The 25,174-nt window shown below is 36.7% G+C and overlaps 2 protein-coding genes across 2 annotated transcripts in view; one reads left to right on the forward strand and one right to left on the reverse strand.

Annotated features, from left to right (window-relative positions):
* Nucleotides 1-3,489: 3,489 nt before the first annotated feature.
* LOC138702062 (charged multivesicular body protein 2b-like) overlaps nucleotides 3,490-25,174 on the forward strand; it is a 135,547-nt gene continuing 113,862 nt past the window's right edge. The window contains exon 1 of the mRNA XM_069829594.1: nucleotides 3,490-4,048. Coding sequence (XP_069685695.1) covers nucleotides 4,000-4,048 — 49 coding nt within the window. The 5' untranslated portion in view covers nucleotides 3,490-3,999. The remainder of the gene's footprint in view (nucleotides 4,049-25,174) is intronic.
* Nucleotides 4,615-25,174, reverse strand: part of LOC138702058 (glutathione peroxidase-like) — a 44,847-nt gene continuing 24,287 nt past the window's right edge. Inside the window, exons 2-5 of the mRNA XM_069829581.1 lie at nucleotides 21,789-21,997; nucleotides 10,278-10,403; nucleotides 7,595-7,738; nucleotides 4,615-6,335 (exon numbers count right to left, since the gene is read on the reverse strand). Coding sequence (XP_069685682.1) covers nucleotides 6,087-6,335; nucleotides 7,595-7,738; nucleotides 10,278-10,403; nucleotides 21,789-21,986 — 717 coding nt within the window. The 5' untranslated portion in view covers nucleotides 21,987-21,997 and the 3' untranslated portion in view covers nucleotides 4,615-6,086. The remainder of the gene's footprint in view (nucleotides 6,336-7,594; nucleotides 7,739-10,277; nucleotides 10,404-21,788; nucleotides 21,998-25,174) is intronic.

Consider the following 25,174-nt stretch of genomic DNA (forward strand, 5'->3'; position numbering starts at 1 on the left):
TATTAAGCCATCAGAAAATTAGATAGCACTAACTAAGTTTGGAAGCAATCATTTAGTGTTGGAGACAAGTTTAGAGTTTATTTTTCTAGTAAAGAAGGAAGAGCTAAATGGTATCAGTGAGATACATTGTTGTACTTACGCCACTTTAAACAGTGATATGATATGAATAATTTCGAGGGAAAAATTGTTCCGGGGCTGGGTATCGAACCCGGGACCTTTGGTTAAACGTACCGGTGTCGGGTAGAGTTCCCGGGTAGCTCAGTGGGAGAGCGTTGGTACGTTTAACCAAAGGTCCCGGGTTCGATACCCGGCCCCGGAACAATTTTTCCCTCGAAATTATTCAAATTAACTTTACAGGGAGTTATTCCTGAAAGCTTAATTTGCAGTGATATGATATATTTAAATTATTTTCCAAGCGAGTGATCTTTGTCAAAATTAATTACATTGTTTGTTATAGTGGTTACAGTATTCAAGCTACCGACCAAGCTATTCAACATAAAGCTAGTTCTAAGACACACTTCATTAGTATATAAAATAATCTCAAGTAATTGGTTACTAATAGTATATACAGTCACGAAGCTCAATACGTAGTAAATATGCATCCATAGATAGTTGCTAACCACTAGGATCGCAAATATTGCCTCATTACAGACAATGTGAAATAGTACCGGCACAGTCAGTTGAAGGGCTCAGAGCCAAAGGCGACCAACCCACAATTTTGTATTGTCCATTATTAAGCCTTTTTTCAAAACTATACATTGTTGTTATAGATTCATGCTATATTTTTGTATTTATTCAATGTAGACCAATTAAAATAACTTGTGAAACCAATCATTTTTTGTCAGGATCCTCTTAATTTCAACCCTTATTTACTCATTTTGTAATTGTGGGTTAGTCGCCTTTGGCTCTGAGCCCTTCAATTGTTTCTAGCACCCTCACAACTCAAGCTTCGTGACTGTATATACTAGACTGTGCTAATACATTAATTGTCGTTATTAAAGGTTGGAATTTCGGGGGAGGTATTCTCTTGACACACTATATTCGTCCCTGCTCTAACAATACTAAATTCAGGTTCTTTTTATAAACAATGTCTTTAACAATATACGTTTTAATTATTTTTTCTCTAATGTATTGTAAAATACATAGAAAACCCTATGTTGAAATACAGATACTTTATCACTCTTCCCTACAATTTCACCAACTTTATTCCATAAAATTTCCTTTTTATGGATATCTCTGTGTTTTTTGGAACTCATACTGTACAAGACAGGATGATTGGAAACAAGATTACTTAAAGTTTCATCATTTATTTGTGAAAAATTGCTAAATTCACGATGTTTTGCAGTAATATTATGTTATCATTATTCGTTTGTTTTCTAAATGAGCAATGATCATTGCTGTCAATTTGAAACCAGAACAATGAATATCAGTGAGAAACCAAGCTCCATTTATTTACACGTAGAGTTAATCGAGTGACATTCACTTGGCAATCACCATAGCGGAACCATCCATAGCTTTAATTTGAGGGCCATGTTTAGAAATAAGCAGGGTTTGACCACAGTCTAATATATAGACTGTGGTTTAACAATTTTTAAAACAAGAGAACATCAAGCTTCGATCACAGTCTAGTATATACAGTCACGAAGCTTGAGTTGTGAAGGTACTAGGACCAATATACTGTGCAGGTACTATTTCACATTGTCTGTAATGAGGCAATAGTAGCGATCCTAGTGGTTAGCAACTATCTATGGATGCATATTTACTATGTATTGAGCTTCTTGACTGTATATACTAGACTCTGCTTCGACTTAGTAACCATAAATGATGTTTCATATCGACTAGCTCTGTTTCTTGAATGGTTAGTTTCATTAAATAGATGGACCTCTCAGTTTTATGCATACATACTGTATGGTAAGTTATTTTCAGTGTTTTGTACATAACTAAGAGAAAACGAATTTTAAAAGTAAAGAATACATATTTTGTCTGCACATCTCTACATGCCTACAGCCTTGTATATCCCTGTCTGTTACTGTATAACAAATATCTGATCAGGTAATATAATACAGCTGTCCAGAGTGCGAATTAAGATTTCTGATGAGGGGGGTGATAGAATCCTAGATAGAGAGTATCATACATAAAATTATTATTATCCTCATGCGATACTGTGCAACGCTTGGTCACATTGAGTTGCTTGTCTAGCATCTTGACCATAATAATATTTATATCCATGAGCAGACTTAAGATAAGATGTGTTATTCCTAAGTTACTGATTGTTGTCAGCTTGCCGATGTTGATAATACATCTTTGCTTACTTTATACTGTATTTTATAAAGTATACTCATAGTAAAACAATTATATTTTGTGAGGGGGGGGTAGAAGTTATCCCTGGAAGAGATGTTAATATAAATTTATGGGAGGGGGATAACTTTCCAATGGGGGCCCCATCCCCTCCGTTAATTCGCACCCTGCAGCTTTCTCTCCTGTGAAGCCAGAGTCCAATGCTGGTGAAAGAGATGATCTTGCAGTCAATACTGTGTATGCCTGTACTGGTAAGTGAGGGAATGTTCTTGGTAGGACATGATGATATGGAAGAGCTTTAGCTCTCATTTTGTAATGTGTTACATTAATTTTAAATCTAAAATTAATTTCTAAATTGTATGTATTTGGGCCAGGCAGAATTCTTTTCTTTTATTATTTACTATTTCCACACAAAGATATGCAGTTCATATCTGGCGTCATTAGTACTAATTATAGCCTATTTATATCATTCTGAGAAATGAGACGATTTCTGGAACTTCTCTTTTGTTCAGAAGAGCCTTGAGATGAAATCTTCTATGACAATAGCTTCCTATTACTTCACATAATATTTATTTGTATAGAGTATTCAGTGGGATACATATTCATTAATTTTTAAACATATGTATCAGAAAAACAATTTAACAATTCTTTTATTCCCAATAATGAATAGTCTGTTTCTTTGTATCTGGTCAGCCTATACCGTATATGAAGTTTTTTTTTTAATTGGGTTATTTTACGACGCTGTATCAACATCTAGGTTATTTAGCGTCTGAATGAAATGAAGGTGATAATGCTGGTGAAATGAGTCCGGGGTCCAGCACCGAAAGTTACCCAGCATTTGCTCGCATTGGGTTGAGGGAAAACCCCGGAAAAAACCTCAACCAGGTAGCTTGCCCCAACCGGGATTCGAACCCGGGCCACCTGGTTTTGCGGTAAGACGCGCTAACCGTTACTCCATATGAAGTTAAAGCACAGTCTAGTATATACAGTCACGAAGCTCAATACGTAGTAAATATGCATCCATAAATAGCTGCTAACCACTGGGATCGCTACTATCGCCTCGTTACAGACAATGCGAAATAGTACCTGCACAGTCTATTGTTTCTAGCACCCTCACAACTCGTGCTTCGTGACTATATACTAGACTGTGGTTAAAGGGTAAGATAGTGCTGATTAGGTTATGGTATGTTGATTTAGTATTTCGTGAGTATAGTTGCCGTATTTTCCTTGAATATTTATATCTCGCACACTTCCCCCTCCCCGAAATATAAAAAATGAGGATATGTGACTTATTCCACGTGAAGTTGGCAACATTTCCCGATTTTCTTCCGGCTCAATTCCTACAGTGGTATACGGCCAACTTGATGCTGGCTTCGCTGAGAAGCAAAATGATCATCAAGTCGGCCGTGGGTGGTAACGCATGTTACTACACAATCTTCTTGCGCGGGTGTTTCAACAATTGTTAACATTGTTAAATGGCGTTTAGATTAGCAGTACGTGTGTTAGAATCAAGTTCAAGTGTGATAAGTGTATAGTTTGTGCATCTTATATTGTCAATGTTTCCGTGATGCACGGGCACGCATATCGCTTCCTCTTGTTGAAAAGAGCTTCAAAAAGTGTAGCATTCCTAGCTGGACGGAACAAGAGGACAATATTGTGTATGAAGATGTGAGAGGGAAGAATGCCTAGGCGACAACGATAATGGTGATGATGAAAACACCGCAGAATGAAGAAGTTGTAGTGATGACAGGTATTTATTATATTACAACAAACCACGTAGTATCATACAAAATATAGTTGATTTACTGATGTGTGCTATTAATATTGCAGGATATCGTGTAAATGGCCGATTAAGCATGACAGTTGATTTTTCGTGAATTCATTTGTTGAAAGTTCTATTTTTGTATTTTTTCTTTCCCCCCTTCCAAAGTGGAGTGCGCGGGGTGTTCCGAGAAAATATGTATTTGATACTTTGCTTAAACGAGCGTTGAGCGTATTCTGCCGATTTTGGAATAGACACCGACGCACTTAGGTTAGGTTAGTTTAGGCTTTTATTATCCCATCAAGATGAAAGTGAAAGCGATTGAGTGTGATTTTTTGTTTTCTATGTTGGCAGTTCAAGTACGTCGGTGTCTATTCCAAAATCGGCGGAATCCGCTCAACGCTCGTTTCACCTTTCATCAGCATTTCTCTGGTCAGTCAGCGATGTGCAGAGGAAGGTGGTCCAGGGACATGTGAAGTTGTCTGCAAGTGGAACTAAAAGTACAGGGTGTTTTATGAGTTTGATAACAATAATGAAAAAGACATATTACAGATATTAATTGTAATATTTATTAGCAATAACCTTATGGATAACAGTATCATTCATACATTCTCAATTCTCATTTGTTTCTTAATACCTGACTGTCAAAATTGCTAGCCTCTTCATAGATTACATGCTCAAAGACGAATGCACTGAAGATCCTGAAGCTTGTAATCCCATCAAGCTCCGACCCACCCTTTTAGGTTTGTGGCCGACCTATCATAAACGAAGAGGTTTTATATCTATTGGCAATCCAGCAAGAAAGAAACTCATTCTCACAAGCATATTTTTGCTTTCCTAATACTGCTTCACTACATAAACATCTTTAAAAAATACTCATTACATGAATAATATATTTGTGTAAAAATGTCGTCTGAATATTGTCCGCTATAAACTTTTAATGGCGTTGAAAGCACAATTTCGTTTTCTTAATATTTATAAATATATCCTCACTATGAGTAGGATATGTCGTACGGTATATTTATTTTATTCAGTTTATAACATTCAGTAAAATGCTGTATACCGATGTATAATGCTATTTTAATCTCGTAAGGTAAAACTTATTTAATAAAACAGATTGGTAGGCCTTTGTTCTCTGTTAAAATTTATAAAACATAATACAGTGCGATCCCGTAATACCTGATCCGAAGAACGCGGGTGGGAGCAAGCCTATAGAGCGCGAGGTAAAATGCGGCATTCATATAACTTTTATTAATTAATGGCATGCACACAGTCATCATTTCATTTCACTAACTTGTGTTACAGTAGCCTAGTTGCTGAAAGTGGTGCACCAGAATCTGTTCTGTGAACATGCATAACCGCGTAAATGAAACCATGCCTCATCAGAGAAAATGATTACCGGTAAATGAATTCTTGGACTACAGTAACTCTGTAAGATTTCAATTTGAAAAATTTAGTAGCCGTATGGACTGAAGTTTTTGATATGCCTGCCACTTGTGTAACACGACGTAAAGATTATTTATTAAGCGAATGTTCAAGTGATGCACCAATATCATCAAGTTTTGCTTTTGTTAGAACCCTTAGTTTTGGCCTACGAATTTTAGAGTTCAGCGATTCAGTTTCTCTTAAACTAATGACAAGGTTCCGAACTGTACCTCTATTTGGAAGTCAAATCTCGGGGAATTTAGCCTATCTACAAATTGCCCACATACTTGTCGGCATGCATCTGTTTTGACCTAAGTTTTGTACATAAATATTTGCTGTTGTAGAGTAAATTTTTCAGTCAGCATTTCAATTAGGCTATCTAAACAACTAATTTAATGCACAGCACACACACTTCAAATGTATTTAAACGAAGTACACAAACATACACATCTTCTGTCACTAACATCTCAGACTGTACTAAGCTGTGGCAACAACCGGTAACATACAGGCCCGCACAGCCTTGGAGCATGAAGCAATCAGTGGTTGGGATCTTTCCACATTCTTCGGATCAAGCATGATACGACCGCACTGTATATGTGACTTATAATAATATCTGTTGTTGGTGTTGTTGTTGTTGTTGTTGCATATTTTCATCATTCTGATTCAATAGCTGTATAATATCGGCTTCAATAATGTTTGGATGTGAACTTGCATCATATCGTTTCACTGGCTTCCCATTTCGATTCACTAAAAATTTCTCGAAGTTCCAGCGCACATCGTTTACTTTGAAAGGTGAATAGAAGAGGTTTTCCTTACTTGCGAAACCATCCCTTGTAGAAGGACAGTGTTTCTGAAATACAAGATGCAGAATATGTAGGCTAATTCATATCAGTTGCTGCTTCAAAGTTGTGTTGGTTTTTATTTATACTTACATTCTTGTAAACTGTAAACAAGCATCACCAATTGTAAAGTTATCGAAATTACTTGTTTTTCATATTTAAGGAGTTCAATTTATCAGAAATTTATACATAATGATTAGACATTAATTGATAAAATTTTTAAGCTTACATTTAGCCTAAATGCAGTGAAAAAAAATATGGAAACAAACTAAATTTGATAATTTATGAACTTCTACAAATTCATTTTAAAATAAAAAAAAATACTTGGCACTTTTATATGCTGTTACAATATAGGCTATGATAAACAGTGAAGATAGGCTCTTGATCCAATTCTATTTCATAATTTTTAATTTTTATTTTGATAAAAAATAAATTCTATAGCATGTGTTAAACATTAAAATATTAGGCATTTAATGTTTAACATAATAAGTACTAAATGCGAAATGAGTAAAACTTTACCGAAATGACTGTATACTTTGAACTCAATGTACAGTAGTGGCAAAAAAAACCGGACTAACCCTTCTAGCTGATTTCAGAGCTTTGTTCACTCAGAGCACGATAGACTGGTAATTAAGACTTTCGTGGTTCGAATCCTGCCTGGGAAAGAAACTTTTTTTTGTACCTTATTCAAATTTATTCCCATTACTTTTCGATTGCAGCGATATTTTACTACTTAATTAACTTATTATTCCCAGAACATGAATTTTACCAGCAATCGAAAAATATTGGGAATAAATTTGAATAGGGAACAAAAAAAAGTTTCCTTCCCAGGCAGAATTCGAACCACGAAAGTCTTAGTTACCAGTCTATCGTGCTCTGGAGTGAACAAGGCTCTGAAATCAGCTACAGGGGTCGGTCCGGTTTTTTTTGCCACTACTGTACACTTAGTCTCACTGTTAATGGAGTAGAAAATTTCACTGCCATTTTTACACATTTCCCTCCGTAAAGTTATGATGTACTACACATTAAATAAATAAACTAGTAGCTTGTGCAGCAAATGCTGCAAACTAAGTTCATTAGAAGTTCAAATAAAAATGTTTCAGATTTATTTTCAATGAAGAATACCAGACATCTTGAAAGATAATGCAGTAGCTATCTCAGGTCATTGCAGATTGTAGGTGAAAGTTAAAAAAAAAAATGTCAGGTTTGTTATGCTTTCCAATTACCAATAAATTATTGCGCAGCCTGTTTAGTAACCAAAATTACCTACCTTCAGGAATGTGAAGAGTGGGTGTTCTGTGTCACCATTGACTTCCAACTTTTTGAAGAGCTTGAAATTGGGAACAAAACCATTCCCTGGTCTAACATACTGGATCCCGTTGAAGATTTCGGTTCCATTTGCTCCTGGTTCTTGCTGAAATTAGATATTTTCTCAATTTCAGTTCGTTGTATTCTTGAATTAAATTACACCAGAATAAACTTAATTAAAACTCGTAACATTTTGATCACTGTTAAATTCTGAAAATACATTTTGGGAGGAAAGGAGGTAGTTTATCTTTTTTTCTTGAATACACTGTTTTAAAACTTGTATAACTTAATGACTGATTAACTGTTAAGTTATTTAAATCAATAAATAGCGATTTCTCTGTGTTCACATTTTAAATAGTGATGTTATTGTAGGATTAGGATTCAGCAGATGGTGAAAATAACATCAAAACTAGTCAACGAGGTACAATAACATCATTATTTAAAATGTTAACACAGTGAAGTCGTTATTTATTAATTTAAATAACCTAATAGTTAATCAGTGGGTATTTTATGTTTAAGGAGGAAAATTACTAATTTCGATAATGTTTGTAATTTGGAGTATAACAGAATATTGTGTATAATCTTTTCGCTGTAAGAAAAATCCTAATATAAACAATAGCACGTGACTGAAGTGAGGCTTCATTGGCTGCTGTTTGGCGCCATAGATTCTCAGTACATGTTCCCGCCTACTGTTGTACATTCTGTTTCATGTTAAACATTTCCCGTTACTCGTCAAGTAGGCCTAACCTCACTACTATGCATTTGTTTGCTTAGGAAACATTTATTTTATAATTACTGTAATTAAATTATTTTTAAGTCTTATGTCTTCACAATGGACAGTTGAGGATGCAAAAGCCATATTTCAGTACCACGTGCTTACGTGAACAACTATGAGCTCAAGTGACGCCAGCTTGTTACAAAAACAGACTACCTTGGTATTACTGTTGGTATTCATCCGCGTTCATAGTACATAACAAAATATAAAAGTAGCTTTTCTTTTACATAGCGTTTTACATATGAGTAAAGTTAAATGTTTCATCGTATTTAACAACTAGAATTCAATGTTTTATTTTCAAATAATACAAGATTGTGGTTTCCTAATACGAACTATATTTTCCTGCGTCATGTGAGTGTTTGGAATGAGAGCCAATCACGGGTATGACAGCAACGTGCTTATGTTTACATTAGGATTTTTCTTACAGCGAAAACAGTATAGATGTAGTAACTTTTTTTATAATGTACTCATATGTAATATTTCTCTAAATAGCGCGAATTTTAATATACTTCAAACCACTTTTTCAGTTGCACATAGCCTAGTTGGTAGTTAGCAGTTACTATGGATTTCTCTTATTGCACACGTCATTACTATTAATTTATTTCTTAGAAACCCACTGAATTTTATATTTTTTAATGTGGAACATTTAATTGAGCACCTATTCGGGAAAAATGTCCTTTACCATTTCTGCAATACTCTATGCACATCTAGTTTTTTAGTGACTGCTTTCAACATCGTCTATCTTCCGTTTATAAGAACCAGGTTTTACTATCATATTTAAAGGTTTGCTTTGAAAGTATTTGATGTAGTTTAAGTTGAATTTCTTGCCTGATGCTTTTACCAAAATGTCTTCTTATGTAGCCATCTAACCTGTTATATTTTTGTGCATTTTATTCCAAATTTTAATTTATGTCTTGACATGAAATCATATATCTTAGGTATTTTTAATTTTGAGACCTGTTCAATCTCTTCACCATCTAATATAATTTTAGCTCGAATTAATCTATATCGTAATATTGCCATTGATTCTGACTTTTTACTTGAAATTTTCATAGTGTACTCTTTTGAAATTTTGTTCAATGGAAATTTATTCCTCTGTAAATTGTCGTCTGATTCTGCTAGTAACACTTGATCAACTGCAAATAATAATATTGAAATAGTACAATTCTGATTAATTTTTATACCTTTGAGTGCTGTCGTCTTTTATATTTCACTTATTTTATTCATACAGAGATCAAAAATAGAATATTGTATATGAACCACAACCTTGATGTAGTCCCCTATTAACTAATCGAGGTTCTTTTCATTCGATTTTCTTCAACTACAATTTGGATTTTTGTCTTTCTGTATAATGATTTAAGGGCATTTATTAAATTTCAAGGAATGTTGTAGCTGATATAGTGTATTCTACAATTTCTCTCTATTAACTCTATCATTATTTAAAAATAGCATAATATACTTACTTACTGGTTTTTAAGGAACCCGGAGGTTCATTGCCGCCCTCACATAAGCCCGCCATTGGTCCCTATCCTGAGCAAGATTAATCCAGTCCCTACCATCATATCCCACCTCCCTCAAATCCATTTTAATATTATCTTCCCATCTACGTCTCGGCATTCCCAAAGGTCTTTTTCCCTCTGGCCTCCCAACTAACACTCTATATGCATTTCTGGATTCGCCCATACGTGCTACATGCCCAGCCCATCTCAAACGTCTGGATTTAATGTTCCTAATGTGAATATAATATACAATGGTTTATTTTAAATTCTTTACATTTTCTCCATAATTTGTTTTGTTGTAAAATTGCATCTGTTGTTGATCTTTCACTATGAAAACCACAGTGTTCTGAATTTACTTTGTAGTAACTTACCTTACCAAACTGGTTGCAAGGAAAACCAAGCACCACTAAGTCCTGGTAAGTTGATTGTAGTGCATTCAATCCCAGGTAGTGGTGTGTCAAGCCTCAGTAGGTGGCTACATTCACTACGAGAACCACCTGCAAACGGTACATGCACATTAGTGTCGTGCGCTATGTTCGGTTCAAGTTTGTCGATCGTGACAAGAACCGAAGTCTACTTTGAAGAAGTGGATCTGTCCAGGTCGCTCGAACCTGCCCCTTAAAGCTCGCTGGTCTCTTCTATCCTCCTCTCCCATTCCTTAATGCTTTAGCTGCATATGAATTTTAGAACAAATCTTATGAAGTTTTATTTAACCGTAAGGATAGGTAACTTTTATTACAAAATTATCATTAACATTCACAGAAATATATGTGCTATTCCATCTCAAATCGACCGAAATATACAGAAAATTGACCTTGCAATTTTTAAATACAATGAAACTTTTTCTGTCCGGTGACAGCTATGATACAATTCTTTGTGCAAAGTTTGAGGCATCAGAACTTCATAGTGTTTAACCACTTCCCTGATTAACCCGAGTTAATTCGGGTTGCTAACATGTGTCAAAATTTATTAACCCGAGTTAACTTGTTTGAGTTCCATTGTCTATTTCATAGTGATTTTTTAAGTATGTAAGAAAATTAGTGATGTACAGTGATTCTGCAATATTAAATGACCTCTTTACGAAAATAAAAAAATGACACTTTTTTCCACAAAACTGGTAAGGGAAGAGGTTAAATTAAAAATATTTAAATTTATCGTATTTTCATAAAATTAGCAACTTTAAACTGTTGTGGCTCCGAAACCCTTTCACCTAATGATCAAAATCATGGCTTATTTTGATGCTGAGAAATTAAAGTTTATATTGACATGTAAACAGTTTTTCTTATTTTTTATGGAAATGGAGAAATTTAGATTTTTCGTAATTAAGACACCTTTGCCCACGAAAAAATATTTTTAAAATACATGGTTAGATTCCGCTTTGAAAATACAAATAAACATATTTTTAACTGGTGCACCGTTGATAAAGTATTGAAAATATCAAATAAAGAAAATAAATAGTAGGCGCGTGAACTAACCAGCTGACTGTGAGGCGGGAGCTAGCCTAGGCAAGCAAGGCCAGGAAACAAACACGTGATGTTTCGTCTAGTAGCGCATAGCTGGGCTAGCTTTATCACAAGTTTTCATAAACACAGGAGTAAAATGACGCCCAACGCTCTCTTATCTTCAGCTCTCGGCCAGTGCATGCGGTATTGCGCCGTTCAAGTTTAGGCGTGTGAAAATAATTTATTTAATACCCTCGAAACTTATTGCCGAGCCACTAAGTAAACAATGCCGAATCCCTCTTAATAATGCAAGGCTTTTTCTCAATATTTTTTACATTTTTACAAATGGGCAAAAATGCCTAAAAGTAAGTAAAATCAGGTTATCTGTCTCTCTGTATACAATAAATATCTGTATAACCTATCAAATGTCAGCTTCAAAATGAGCTCCCGTTCAATGTTCTGCAGTAAATGCAGTAAATGGTTCCAGAGTTCTGAAAGAGGCTTGTTTTTATAAGATACGCTAAATTTGTCGCTCAATAGTACGAAAACCGTTTGACTTTCGATAGTATATTTTTGAAAATGCACTCTCGTCAGTACCTTGTATAAATAGGGAAAAATTAGAGTATTAAAAAATGCGAGGTATTTTACTGATCGACTTCATATGGAATAGCTCATATGTACATATAGGTAAATCACATTTTGTTTTAAAAATATATGACGGATTTTACTGTTGTTGTTTAGTCAACTATCCGAAGACAGGTCTGAACCTCACAAATGATACCAAAAAGCCACTTACGAGGTAACTAGGCCAGGAGATAATGGGGTAAACTATAGGCTATCAATTACCGACAGAAAATAGCTATAATTACATTCTTCACATAATATTTAAATAAGTCACAGTTGCTAGGTAACAATAGATATGGTCCACACCTGTGAGTAACGGTCAGCGCGTCTGGCCGCGAAACCAGGTGGCCCGGGTTCGAATCCCGGTCGGGACAAGTTACCTGGTTGAGGTTTTTTCCGGTATTTTCTCTCAACCCAATACGAGCAAATGCTGCGTAACTTTCGGTGCTGGACCCCGGACTCATTTCACCGGCTTATCACCTTCATTTCATTCAGACGCTAAATAACCTAGATGTTGATACAGCGTCGTAAAATAACCCAATAAAATAAATAAAAGGAATAGATATGTGTCTATACTCACAATGTTTTAAACCTGGAAGACCTGGTAATTGACTGAAAACCAGTTAAAATCGACACTTTGGAGAGAATTTCTTCCAATAAATGAAGAAATAGTCCCTATAAATATAAAATTGTTTTGCCAGCACACAGCAGCTAATATTTTATATCTAAAGTTAAATAAAAGTCATAGTTTAAAAAAAATATATATATAAATAATGTCCTCCATATCAAATAAAAACCATAGTGTGGACTTTAATTTAGTAATTTAGCTAAATTACACATTATGCTGAAGGACATACTGGATTTATAAATTTCATGTGAAAGATGAAAAGAAAACACAATTTACTAGCCCATAATGCAACTTCTGACAAAGCACTTTCTATTGCGACTGAGAAGTGTGGATTCAACCTTCTGCATATAGAAATGTTTACGCTACTTTAAAACATATAAATATCCGCGAGAAATACCACGCAGTGTCTTCATAAGATGTCTCGTACATTCAGGGACATACTGTATATTCACAAAAATATATAGTGAAATCAACAAATCGAAAAATGAATTTAGTCCAGCTAGATTAAGAAAATTGCACACTGTGCTTCATAAGAAGGCGTTCTGGTGACATATGAATTCCTTTGATATAGGCCTACATGGGGCAACGTAATTCACAAAAATCTGATCCCCGACGAAAGTTGAGTTTCATAAAAAAATAGGCAGAATTTCCTCTCCTTCCGCTGAAAGGAAGCTGCGTGGACGCAGACTATAACTTGGCATGTGGGTCCTCGACCCCTATCCGTGACCTCTAGAGTTCCCCTCAACTCACATTGGTTTAGCCTAGAAGGCCCTGGAAATTTCTGAAAATCTGTCAAAATCGACTCTTTGGAAGAAATTTCAGTACACATACGAGCTATTCCATCTCAAATCGGCGGAAATATAGAGAAAATTGACCTTACAATTTCTAAATACAATGAAACTTTTTTGTACGTAGAGAACTGTGATACAGTGCTTTGTGCAAAGTTTGAGGCATCAGAACTTCATAGTGTTTAAATTAAAAATATTTTAATTTATCGTATTTTCATAAAATTAGCAACTCTTGTAGCTCCGAAACCCTTTCACCCAATGATTAAAATCATGGTTTATTTTTCTGCCGAGAAATTAAAGTTTATATTGACATATAAACAGATTTTCTTACTTTTTATGGAAATGGAGAAATTTAGATTTTTCCTCATTAAGACGCCTTTGCCTAGGAAAAAAAAATTAAAAATATATAGTTAGATTCCGCATTGAAAGTACAAATAAACACATATTTTTTACTGATGGTATGTAGATAAAGTATTGAAAATATCAAATAAAGAAAATAATTAGTACGCGCGTGAACTAACCAGCTGTGAGACGGGAGCTAGCCGAGATAAGCAAGGCCAGGAGACAAACACGTGATATTTCGTCTAGTAGCGCATAGCTGGGCTAGGTTTATCACAAGTTTTCATAAACAGGAGCAAAATGACGCCCAACGCTCGCTTATCTTCAGCTCTCGGCCAGTGCGTGCGGTACTGCACCGTTCAAGTCCAGATGTGTGAAAATAATCTATTTAATACCCTCGAAACTTATTGCCATACCACTAACCAAACAATACCGAATCCTTCTTAATAATGCAAGGTTTTTTCTCAATATTTTTTACATTTTTACAAATTGGCAAAAAGCCTACTAAGTAAAATCAGATTATCTGTTTCTATGTACAATAAAAATAAGGATTTCTTGTTAACATAACCTACCAAATGTCACCTTCAAAATGAGCTCCCGTTCAATGTTCTGCAGTAAATGGTTCCAGAGTTCTGAGCGCTGAAAGAGGCTTGTTTTTATAAAATACGCTAAATTTGTGGCTCAACAATACGAAAACCGTTTGACTTTCGATAGTACATTTTTGAAAATGCACTCTCCTCATCACCTTGTATAAATGGGGAAAAAATTAGAGTATAAAAAATGCGAGGTTTTTTACTGATCGATTTCATATGGAATAGCCCATACATTATTTGATCTAATACACGACATACAAACAACCCCCCATCACCATAAGAGCAGCACACCGCTACCATTAACGACAGCAATAGTCGAAAATAAAGCTGAGCTGAAGCCGCAGAAGTTAGAAGACACTGATGACACATCGCGAGGGTGGGGGGTTGTACTATACCGTGGGGGAAGATTGAACCGACAGTAAAAGAAACAATAATTCAGATGTGGGTTAACAAGGGGGTTCACCGCTGTAGAGTAACGGTTGACACGTCTGACCGAGAAACGAATGGCCCCGTGTTCAAATCCCAGCTGGGACAAGATATCTGTTCGAGGGTTTTTACGGGATTTTCTCTCAGCCCAATAAGAGCAAATGCTGGGCAACTTTCGGCGCCTGAATTCATTGCTAAGGGCGAATGCGGGACCTTGGCCTTGATCGACTGAGGAGGTACGACCTTGAGGTGGCACGTGTCTGCGACTGCAACCTCAGGATCTCCTACTTCTCGAAGCGCATGCATAGTATACCTGTACGTAGTTGTAACCTTCATATCTCCCGCTGTTTACAGGATGTGTACGTCATAGTTTGTATTTTCAGCACTTCATGAAAATAAAAAATGGGAAACTCCATATGTAGATGAAATTATTGGGGATCATCAGTGTGGTTTTAGGCGTAATAGATCAACTATTGACCAGATATTTTGTATTCGACAGGTAATGGAGAAAAAATGGGAGTATAAGGGTACATTGCATCAGTTATTCATAGATTTCAAAAAGGCATATGACTCGGTTAAGAGAGACGTTTTATATGATATTCTTATTGAATTTGGTATTCCCAAGAAACTACTTCGATTAATTAAAATGTGTCTCAGTAAAAATTACAGCAGATTTCGAATAGGTCAGTCAGTTTCTGTCAGATGCGTTTCCAATTCACTGTGGGCTAAAGCAAGGAGATGCACTATTACCTTTGCTTTTTAACTTTGCTCTAGAGTATGCCATTAGGAAAGTCCAGGATAACAGAGAGGGTTTGGAATTGAACGGGTTACATCAGCTGCTTGTCTATGCGGATGACGTGAATATGTTAGGAGAAAATCCACAAACGATTAGAGAAAACACGGGAATTTTACTGGAAGCAAGTAAAGAGATAGGTTTGGAAGTAAATCCCGAAAAGACAAAGTATATGATTATGTCTCGTGACGAGAATATTGTACGAAATGGAAATATAAAAATTGGAAATTTATCTTTTGAAGAGGTGGAGAAGTTCAAATAGCTGGGAGCAACAGTAACAAATATAAACGACACTCGGGAGGAAATTAAACACAGAATAAATATGGGAAATGCCTGTTATTATTCGGTTGAGAAGCTTTTATCATCCAGTCTGCTGTCAAAAAATCTGAAAGTTAGAATTTATAAAACAGTTATATTACCGGTTGTTCTTTATGGTTGTGAAACTTGGATTCTCACTTTGAGAGAGGAACATAGGTTAAGGGTGTTTGAGAATAAGGTTCTTAGGAAAATATTTGGGGCTAAGCGGGATGAAGTTACAGGAGAATGGAGAAAGTTACACAACACAGAACTGCACGCATTGTATTCTTCACCTGACATAAGTAGGAACATCAAATCCAGACGTTTGAGATGGGCAGGGCATGTAGCACGTATGGGCGAATCCAGAAATGCATATAGAGTGTTAGTTGGGAGGCTGGAGGGAAAAAGACCTTTAGGGAGGCCGAGACGTAGATGGGAAAATAATATTAAAATGGATTTGAGGGAGGCGGGATATGATGATAGAGAATGGATTAATCTTGCTCAGGATAGGGACCAATGGCGGGCTTATGTGAGGGCGGCAATGAACCTCCGGGTTCCTCGAAAGCCAGTAAGTAAGTATAAGTTATGTCTCAATACGGGAATATGGTGTGGAAGTAGGCCTATAACTGAAGGCATAGACGCCTATTTAGTGAGGAAGGCACTTCCTCCTCCTCCCCAACTTACAAAGTAGGAGAAGTACCAGAAGGAAGAGAAATAGGGAGAGAGATACGTCAAGGATGCCCTTTATCATCTACTTTGCTCATGATCTACTTGGAGGATTTAGTGAAGAACTGTTTTCAGAACATGGGAGAGTGATAGTAAGAGGAAGAAGAATAAAGTGCATAAGATTTGCTGATGATATGGCGTTGTTAGCAGAAGAGGAGGTGATAGTAAGTAATATGCTACTGGAGCTAAATGACAGCTGTGAGCAGTATGGGATGAAGATAAATGCAAATAAAACGAAGACGATGGTCATAGGAAGAAAAATAAAGAAGGTAAACTTGCGAATTCTAAATGAGGCAGTAGAGCAAGTGGACAGCTTCGAATACTTGGTGTGTACTGTAAGCAGTAACATGAGATGCTGCCAGGAAGTCAAAAGGAGGATAGAAATTCCTGAGGAAGCATTTAATAGAAAAAGAAGCATCTTTTGCGAACCTCTGGAAAAAGAACTAAGGAAGAGACTAGTGAAGTGCTTTGTGTGAAGTGTTGCACAGTAGGAGCAGAAATATGGACATTACGACGAAGTGAAGAGAAGCGACTAGAAGCATTTGAAATGTGGATATGGGGAAGAATGAAACATCTGAAGTGGACAGACAGAATAAGAAATGAAGCTGTGTTGGAAAGGTCTACACGACGATAATCGCGTCCTTGCAAGGACTCTTGGAACTCCTGCATGGCTCAATGTAGTCTGTCTTTGCCGTCCACCCACAAAGAGTGAGAATCAACTCGAATATTTGTTAAACCGAACCTGAGACACGAAGAGCTTTGCATACTGACTGCTGTGCCAGGGGTTCAATAGCAATATATAATTTCTATTTTTCGTAACCGGTTGTACAAGACTCTAGTGTGTATACATTTTTTGGGCCCCACTGTATGAGACTCAGAATGTTCACCCAAGACAATACTGAACATTACCTTGATTTGACAACGAACAAACACACTATAGGCAAATACCTTACTATAATAATACCGGACAGCTGTATACTAGCAGCATTGGCGTGAGTGCGAAATATCGCGGACCTGACATCTAGCGGAGAGGGATGGAATTACGTCCACATAAACAAATATTAACATAGTGAGATTCGGTCTATTGTTTAAAACGTGAGTTACTAATGTGGAATTATATATGGAACACTAAAGAAATGTTGAATAATATTTAATGTAAAATTATTATCTTATATCAAAGCTGCATATTATGAGAAATATAGCATACTTCATATTACTTTCCGTAATTAATTGTTACATATTTTTTCTTTGGTTTACCGAGACAAAATCAACCTGATATTAGGAATGAATTTACAATAATGCTTTATATACGCATCGCTGACAACTGCAAAGATAAAATTGATAGTAATCTGTTGCTTGTAATAATTAGTAAAGGCATGTGGACAACAATAAAACTTAATTTGATAAAACCTTAAAATCCAATACATTTTAACTTCTATTCATTTATTAGGTCTAAATAAAAAAAAAACTAATTTGTATTTGTCTATCAACACAAAGACGAAGGAATTAGGCCTACTAAAGAATTTTGTTGACTCACGTTTTATGAACTGTCGGAAATCGAAAGTATGATTTGGAGCAATTTGTAATGCTGCAATTGTCACAATTATAAACAGCACACATACACCCTGACATTTTAACACAGCACTAATTAATAAAACTATTAACTAGCCCAGCAACAATATACATTGCAGTTGATTACAGCTTGTTTCGCGAGTATCTCCACACCGGCAGGTAGGTAGCAGCACCAGCGTCGTTCGCACGTAAAACTGCTAGCTGTCCGGTATTATTATATTAAGGTATTTGCTATAGGCTTTGGTGTCTGCACCTTAGCGACGATAAAAGAAAAAGTGAAGTACCGTACGTAAAGAAAATACAAACTAGTCTGTAACATAGCAACGTTCTGCAATTGTTTACAGTTCAATTCACGTGTGTTGATAATCAAGGTTAATTACAAGGTTGTCGATGTAGCGAAACTTCCCTTGTGACAGTGGGTTAACTTACACCTGCAGCGGTATGCAAAAACGTCTGATTTTTAGATCTTAAAGCATATATACAGTCGTGTTGAGCGGTAGATTGATACAGTCTAGGAGTAAATATCATAATAATATCGAACCGAGAGCATAATCGTCCCATGCAATTGCAGAGATCCTATGAACTCTTTACGTTTGTATCAGCACGGTTCTGCTGGGGAAGTATACAATTTGAAATATACAGATTTAAAAAGCCTTTTTACCTATCCAACAAAGGATACATTTCGGGACGAAACATAACGTCCTTAGTTTCAGGAAGTAATAGAGGTACTCACCCCATACCGCCCACTGTAAATATAAGTGAACAAAAGACAGACTTTCTCATACAACTACCTTCTATTGTAAAAATCACTCAGAAAGTAGTTTACAATTTGAAATACACAGATTTAAAAAGCCTTTTTACCTACCCAAGAAAGGATATATTTTGGGACGAAACATAACGTCCTTAGTTTCAGGAAGTAATAGAGGCATTCACCTCATACCGCCCACTGTAAATATGAGTGAACAAAAGGCAAACTTTCTCATACAACCACCTTCTATTGTAAAAATCACTCAGAAAGTAGCGTTGCCTTCATGCGGTGGATGGGAAGAGGACGACATGATTTCTCTCGAACTATAAATTGTTCTGCACACGTCTTAACAAGCCGTTCCCATGCAGTTTGCAACCTTACCCACGCTCTTCCTAATTCTTCCAGGGAAAACCCATGTCAAGTCTGACATGAGACTTTCAGGTTATTGCTTGACCTCTTTATTTTAAATTTAGTAGACCTATACGGAAATGGGATTTTCCGAGCAATTAGAAAGTATGGTTCTCGGCTGGAATAATCCTACCTTTCTGAACGAGACAGGAATGTCACTTTTCAAACAACAGTTTGTAAATGCCTATATATATATATATATATATTAGTAGGTTATTTTACGACGCTTTATCAACAGCTTAGGTTATTTAGCGTCTGAATAAGATGGTGATAATGCCGGTGAAATGAGTCCAGGGTCCAGCACCGAAAGTTACCCAGCATCTGCTCATATTGAGTTGAGGGAAAACCCCGGAAAAAACCTCAACCAGGTAACTTTCCCCGACCGGGAATCGAACCCGGGCCATCTGGTTTCGCGGCCAGACGCGCTAACCGTTACTCCACAGGTGTGGACTAAATGCCTATAGTTTGAGGTTTTAGTAGGTACTTGTTTCTTACAGGGAGCAGCTAAAATGCATGTGTCCCACATCTCCTCTTATTTTCTCCTAATCCAGTATAGCGAAACAGTGCTTGCAGTACTGTTGTGTCATTCATTTCACTCAGTTCTCTAGTTTTAGTACTTACAGTATAAAGTGCAAGTGAGTTTATCTACTGCTTTTAATAAAGTAAAATGGTCCCTGTATCTTCAACTCTAACGACAAAAATTAAATTATTGATTGCTTTCACTACAGATGGAAAAATAGTAATGTGTCAAGTGTGCGGTAAAAAAAAAAGTCGGGTGCTCTATGAAACCACAACTGGAGAGTTTTACCTATCCTATATCTGCCAGATATTGATATTAAATATTTTCATGATTTTACATATTTTGGTACATATTCAGCTCATTTTTCTTACATAAATATATAGGGGGAAGTCTTCCAGCGCCGGTCAGCATACAGACCGGTCAGTGTGTGTTTTTAAATACCGACAACAATTAGCAGGACGCGAAATGTAGTGTACGTTACTTCTAACAGTCAGTAATCTCTGGCAAATAATTCAAACTTAAATCTACATTCATTCGTTAACAAAGTCCGTTGAAAGACTTTTCTGTTTGCTGTGGCGCGAATCGACTAAATCTAAATTGACTGACACCAAGGCAATTCGGTAAGTATCGTTATAAATCTTGTTTCATTCGATTCAGTCATGATTTATGAATTACGTTTGTGCATGATCCATGTTACATAACATAATGGTGCTATAGAAAAAAATAGTATATGTTTCGCTGTGTGTCAGCCAGTACCGGTCACCTCTTGATCTTGCAGTACCGGTCATATTCTTCCATGTTTGTTATGTTCGTTTAATATTTTTATAGGACGTTTATGATTCCTCCAGTGATAAGTAGACCTTTCAAAGGAAAATGGCATCCAGATTCTATGAAACAGGTTCTAGAGAAAGTGTTAACAGGCCAACTTGCTGAAATATACAATATCCCCCAAAGTACGTTGATTGATCATATTTCTGCCGCAAAAAGAGTTAAGGAAATTACATTCACTCATGCACTTGACCGTTTTAAACCACGTTCATTGCCGAATTCGAAGATGCTCTATTGGATCATGTGAAAGATCTATCTGATAGATTATTACCACTCACAAGGAAAGAGTTTTTGAATCTAGCTTTTCAACTTGCTGAGGCCTTAAAAATTCCTCATAAATTCAACCGTGACAAAAAGACTGCTTGAAAGCAATTTTATTATGATTTCATGAAACGGCACCCGAATTTGTCTCTCCGATCTCCTGAATCGACAAGCCTTAATAGATCAATTGTGTTTAACAAGCCACAAGTCAATCGATTCTTTGAGAGTCTTACAAATCTAATGGAAAAAACATGTATTCACCCCTATAAAATTTATAACTGTGACGAAACTGGTGTCACTACTGTACAAAGGCATATCTAGAAGAAAAAAATAATGAAAAGTTGAAGACAGAAGTCAAGAGCCTAGTGCGTGGGAAACGTCCCTATCAGGAAAATTCTTCCCAAAAAGCTCAAGAAAGAAACTAAGAAAAATGTCGAAAAGGAGGAAACTACATGCATTTTTTGCGGGGAATCTCATGACGAAGATTGGATCCAATGTTCTTCATGCCAAATGTGGGCTCAAGAAGCCTGTGCCAGCATTCCTGAGACATCTGACACGCATGAATGTGATTTTTGTCAAAAGTAATATGTGACCGGTACTGCCTGCCAATTTTCTGATTGTATCGATTTTATGGACATTTAATTTGTTTATGTTTTGTATTAATATTAATTTCGGAATTTTTTTTGTAATTACCATTGAGTTCAATAATATATGTACTTACATTATATCAAAAGAGTGTGTCAAAAAGTTGAATGTTTTCTTATTTATAACCCAAAAACCTTAAGCGGTCGGTACTGCAAGACTTCCCCCCACATATTTCACACCTTGACATTACATAAAAATCCGGTCCCTAGTCATAATCGTGTCAGGATACAGAAACTCGACTGACCTTGCCGCTGTAATCAGACAAGCTGATGTTCTGGAAGTCCCAGAGGTCGGGCATCGTGTAGTTGTAGATGCTTTCCTCGATGCTGTTCTCATCGTCACAGGTGACCGAGGCGACCCGCTCCACCGTTCCCTGAGCTTCTTGCTGGGTCAGGAGTAGCAGGGCCGCCGCTGCGACCAGACGCATGCCTCCCCCTAGCATGCTGCTTGCCTCTGAAACAGACGATACTTCTTCATAAGATCATAGATTCTGCAGTAATTGTTACCGCGTAATGAGTAAAAATAGGCAAATTAATAACTTAATCATTCCCATTCCAGATTAGGATACACGCAGGTAATACGTGTTAGTACGCAGGAAAACGATTATGGATAAAACACTACTTACTTACTTACTTACTTACTTACTTACTGGCTTTTAAGGAACCCGGAGGTTCATTGCCGCCCTCACATAAGCCTGCCAACGGTCCCTATCCTGAGCAAGATTAATCCAGTCTCTACCATCATATCCCACTTCCCTCAAATCCATTTTAATATTATCTTCCCATCTACGTCTCGGTCTCCCCAAAGATCTTTTTCCCTCCGGCCTCCCAACTAACACTCTATATGCATTTCTGGATTCGCCCATACGTGCTACATGTCCTGCCCACCTCAAACGTCTGGATTTTATGTTCCTAATTATGTCAGGTGAAGAGTACAATGCGTGCAGCTCTGCGTTGTGTAACTTACAACCATTCTCCTGTAACTTCATCCCTCTTAGCCCCAAATATTTTCCTAATAACCTTATTCTCAAACACCCTTAGTCTCTCTTCCTCTCTCAAAGTGAGAGTCCAAGTTTCACAGCCATACAGAACAACCGGTAATATAACTGTTCTATAAATTCTAATTTTCAGATTTTTTGAGAGCAGACTAGATGACAAAAGTTTCTCAACCGAATAATAACACGCATTTCCCATATTTATTCTGCGTTTAATTTACTCCCGAGTATCATTTATATTTGTTACTGTTGATCCAAGATATTTGAATTTTTCCACATCTTCGAAAGATAAATCTCCAATTTTTATAGTTCCATTTCGTACAATATTCTGGTCACGAGACATAATCATATACTTAGTTTTTTCGGGATTTACTTCTAACCCTATCGCATTACTTGCTTCAAGTAGATTTTCCGCGTTTTCCCTAATCGTTTGTGGATTTTCTCCTAACATATTCACGTCATCGGCATAGACAAGAAGCTGATGTAACCCGTTCAAATCCAAACCCTGTCTATTATCCTGAACTTTCCTTATGGCATATTCTAGAGCGAAGTTAAAAAGTAAAGGTGATAGTGCATCTCCCTGCTTTAGCCCGCAGTGAATTGGAAAAGCATCAGATAGAAACTGGCCTATACGGACTCTGCTATATGTTTCACTGAGACACATTTTAATTAATCGAACTAGTTTCTTGGGAATGCCAAATTCAATAAGAATATCATATAAAACTTCTCTCTTAACCGAGTCATACGCCTTTTTGAAATCTATGAATAACTGATGTACTGTACCCTTATACTCCCATTTTTTCTCCAATATCTGTCGAATACAAAAAATCTGATCAATAGTCGATCTATTACGCCTAAAACCACACTGATGATCCCCAATAATTTCATCTACGTATGGAGTTAATCTCCTCGAAAGTTACTACAGTTAGTCTTGTCCCCCTTCTTAAAAATAGGTACAATTATGGACTCAATACTCAATCTAAATATGTCATTATTTCAAAAAGTTCAAGGGGGGTTCAAACCCGGTAACTCCCCCTTGCGTACGCCCCTGACATTAGAAATGGTAGGCCTATATATTTTTTATCTGAAATAGGAAACCGGTGCATTAGCTTCTGTACGCCCTACATGTCCTGTTCAGTACAAAATCATAACGTGCAAAATGTTGTTAGTCTGTTAGTAATAACTTACATCCGTGTAGCTGAAAAGTCTTTACGGAAAACTGCGAAAATGAGGGGATATTATAGAGTTCCCCACGCCTCATTATCTTGTAAGAAATTGATGTAATCTTATTTGGCACGTAGGAGCGGTTGATTGGCTCTTCCTGAGCCATATTGCGTTGCTCAGCAACGTGCTGAAGTCATCAATTCATCATAACAAACACGCGACAGTCGTCAATCAGTGCATTTATGAACTTTTTTTTTTATAACAAGCGACAGAAATCCACGACGGCGTGTGAGAATTGGGCAGGATAAGAAATGAAGCTGTGCTAGAAAGAGTGAGTGAAGAAAGAATAATGCTGAAAATGATCAGAAAAAGAAATTGGCTAAGAAAAAAACTGCCTACTGAAGGGTGCACTGGAAGGAATGGTGAACGGGAGTAGAGTTCGCGGCAGAAGAAGATAGTCTGTTAGATGCTAGACAACATGGATCGTATGTGGAGACTAAGAGGAAGGCGGAAAAGAGGAAGGTTGGATAATACTGGGTTTGCAGTGAAAGACCTGTCATTGGACATAAAAGTATGAATGAATAAGGACAATAAAATATTTATGGTAGTAGTGAATGAAGGAAAGTTAGGATTTATAAAACAATTATATTAGGTACCGGTTATTCTGTATGGTTGTGAAACTTGGACTCGAGAGAAACAAACGTTAAGGGTGTCCAAGAATAAGGTGCTTAGGAAAATATTTGAGGTTAAGAGGGAAGAAGCTACAAGAGAATGAAGAAAATCACACAACGCAGAACTGCATGCAATTTATTCTTCACCTAACATAATTAGGAACATTAAATCCAGACATTTGAGATGGGCAGGAATATACACGTATGGGTGAATTCAGAAATGCATATAGAGTGTTAGTTGGGAGGCAGAGGGAAAAAGACCTTTGGGGAGCCCGAGACGTAGAAAAATGTTATGTTTTATTTAACGACGCTCGCAACTGCAGAGATTATATCAGCGTCGCCGGATGTGCCGGAATTTTGTCCCGCAGGAGTTCTTTTACATGCCAATAAATCTACTGACATGAGCCTCTCGCATTTAATCACACTTAAATGCCATCGACCTGGCCCGGGATCGAATCCGCAACCTTGGGCATAGAAGGCCAGCTCCGAGACGTAGATGAGAGGATAATATTAAAAAGGACTTGAGAGAGTTGCGATATGATGGTAGGGACTGGATTGATTTTGCTCAGGTTAGGGACCGATGACGGGTTTTTGTGAGGGCGGCAATGAACTTCCGGGGGTTCCTTAAAAGCCACTTGTAAGTGAATGAAGACATTTTATCCACGAACGGGAAGTTTGACACGCGAGGTACGTATAGCCGAACGTGTTAATTCCCTTCAGTGAATACGGAAGTCTGGATTTACTTGTGCCATACAATGTTTTCTCCAACGCCGACAATGGAATGAAACAAGCTTCATGTTT

Source organism: Periplaneta americana, chromosome 6, assembly GCF_040183065.1.
Source record: "Periplaneta americana isolate PAMFEO1 chromosome 6, P.americana_PAMFEO1_priV1, whole genome shotgun sequence".
NCBI classification, from domain to species: domain Eukaryota; kingdom Metazoa; phylum Arthropoda; class Insecta; order Blattodea; family Blattidae; genus Periplaneta; species Periplaneta americana.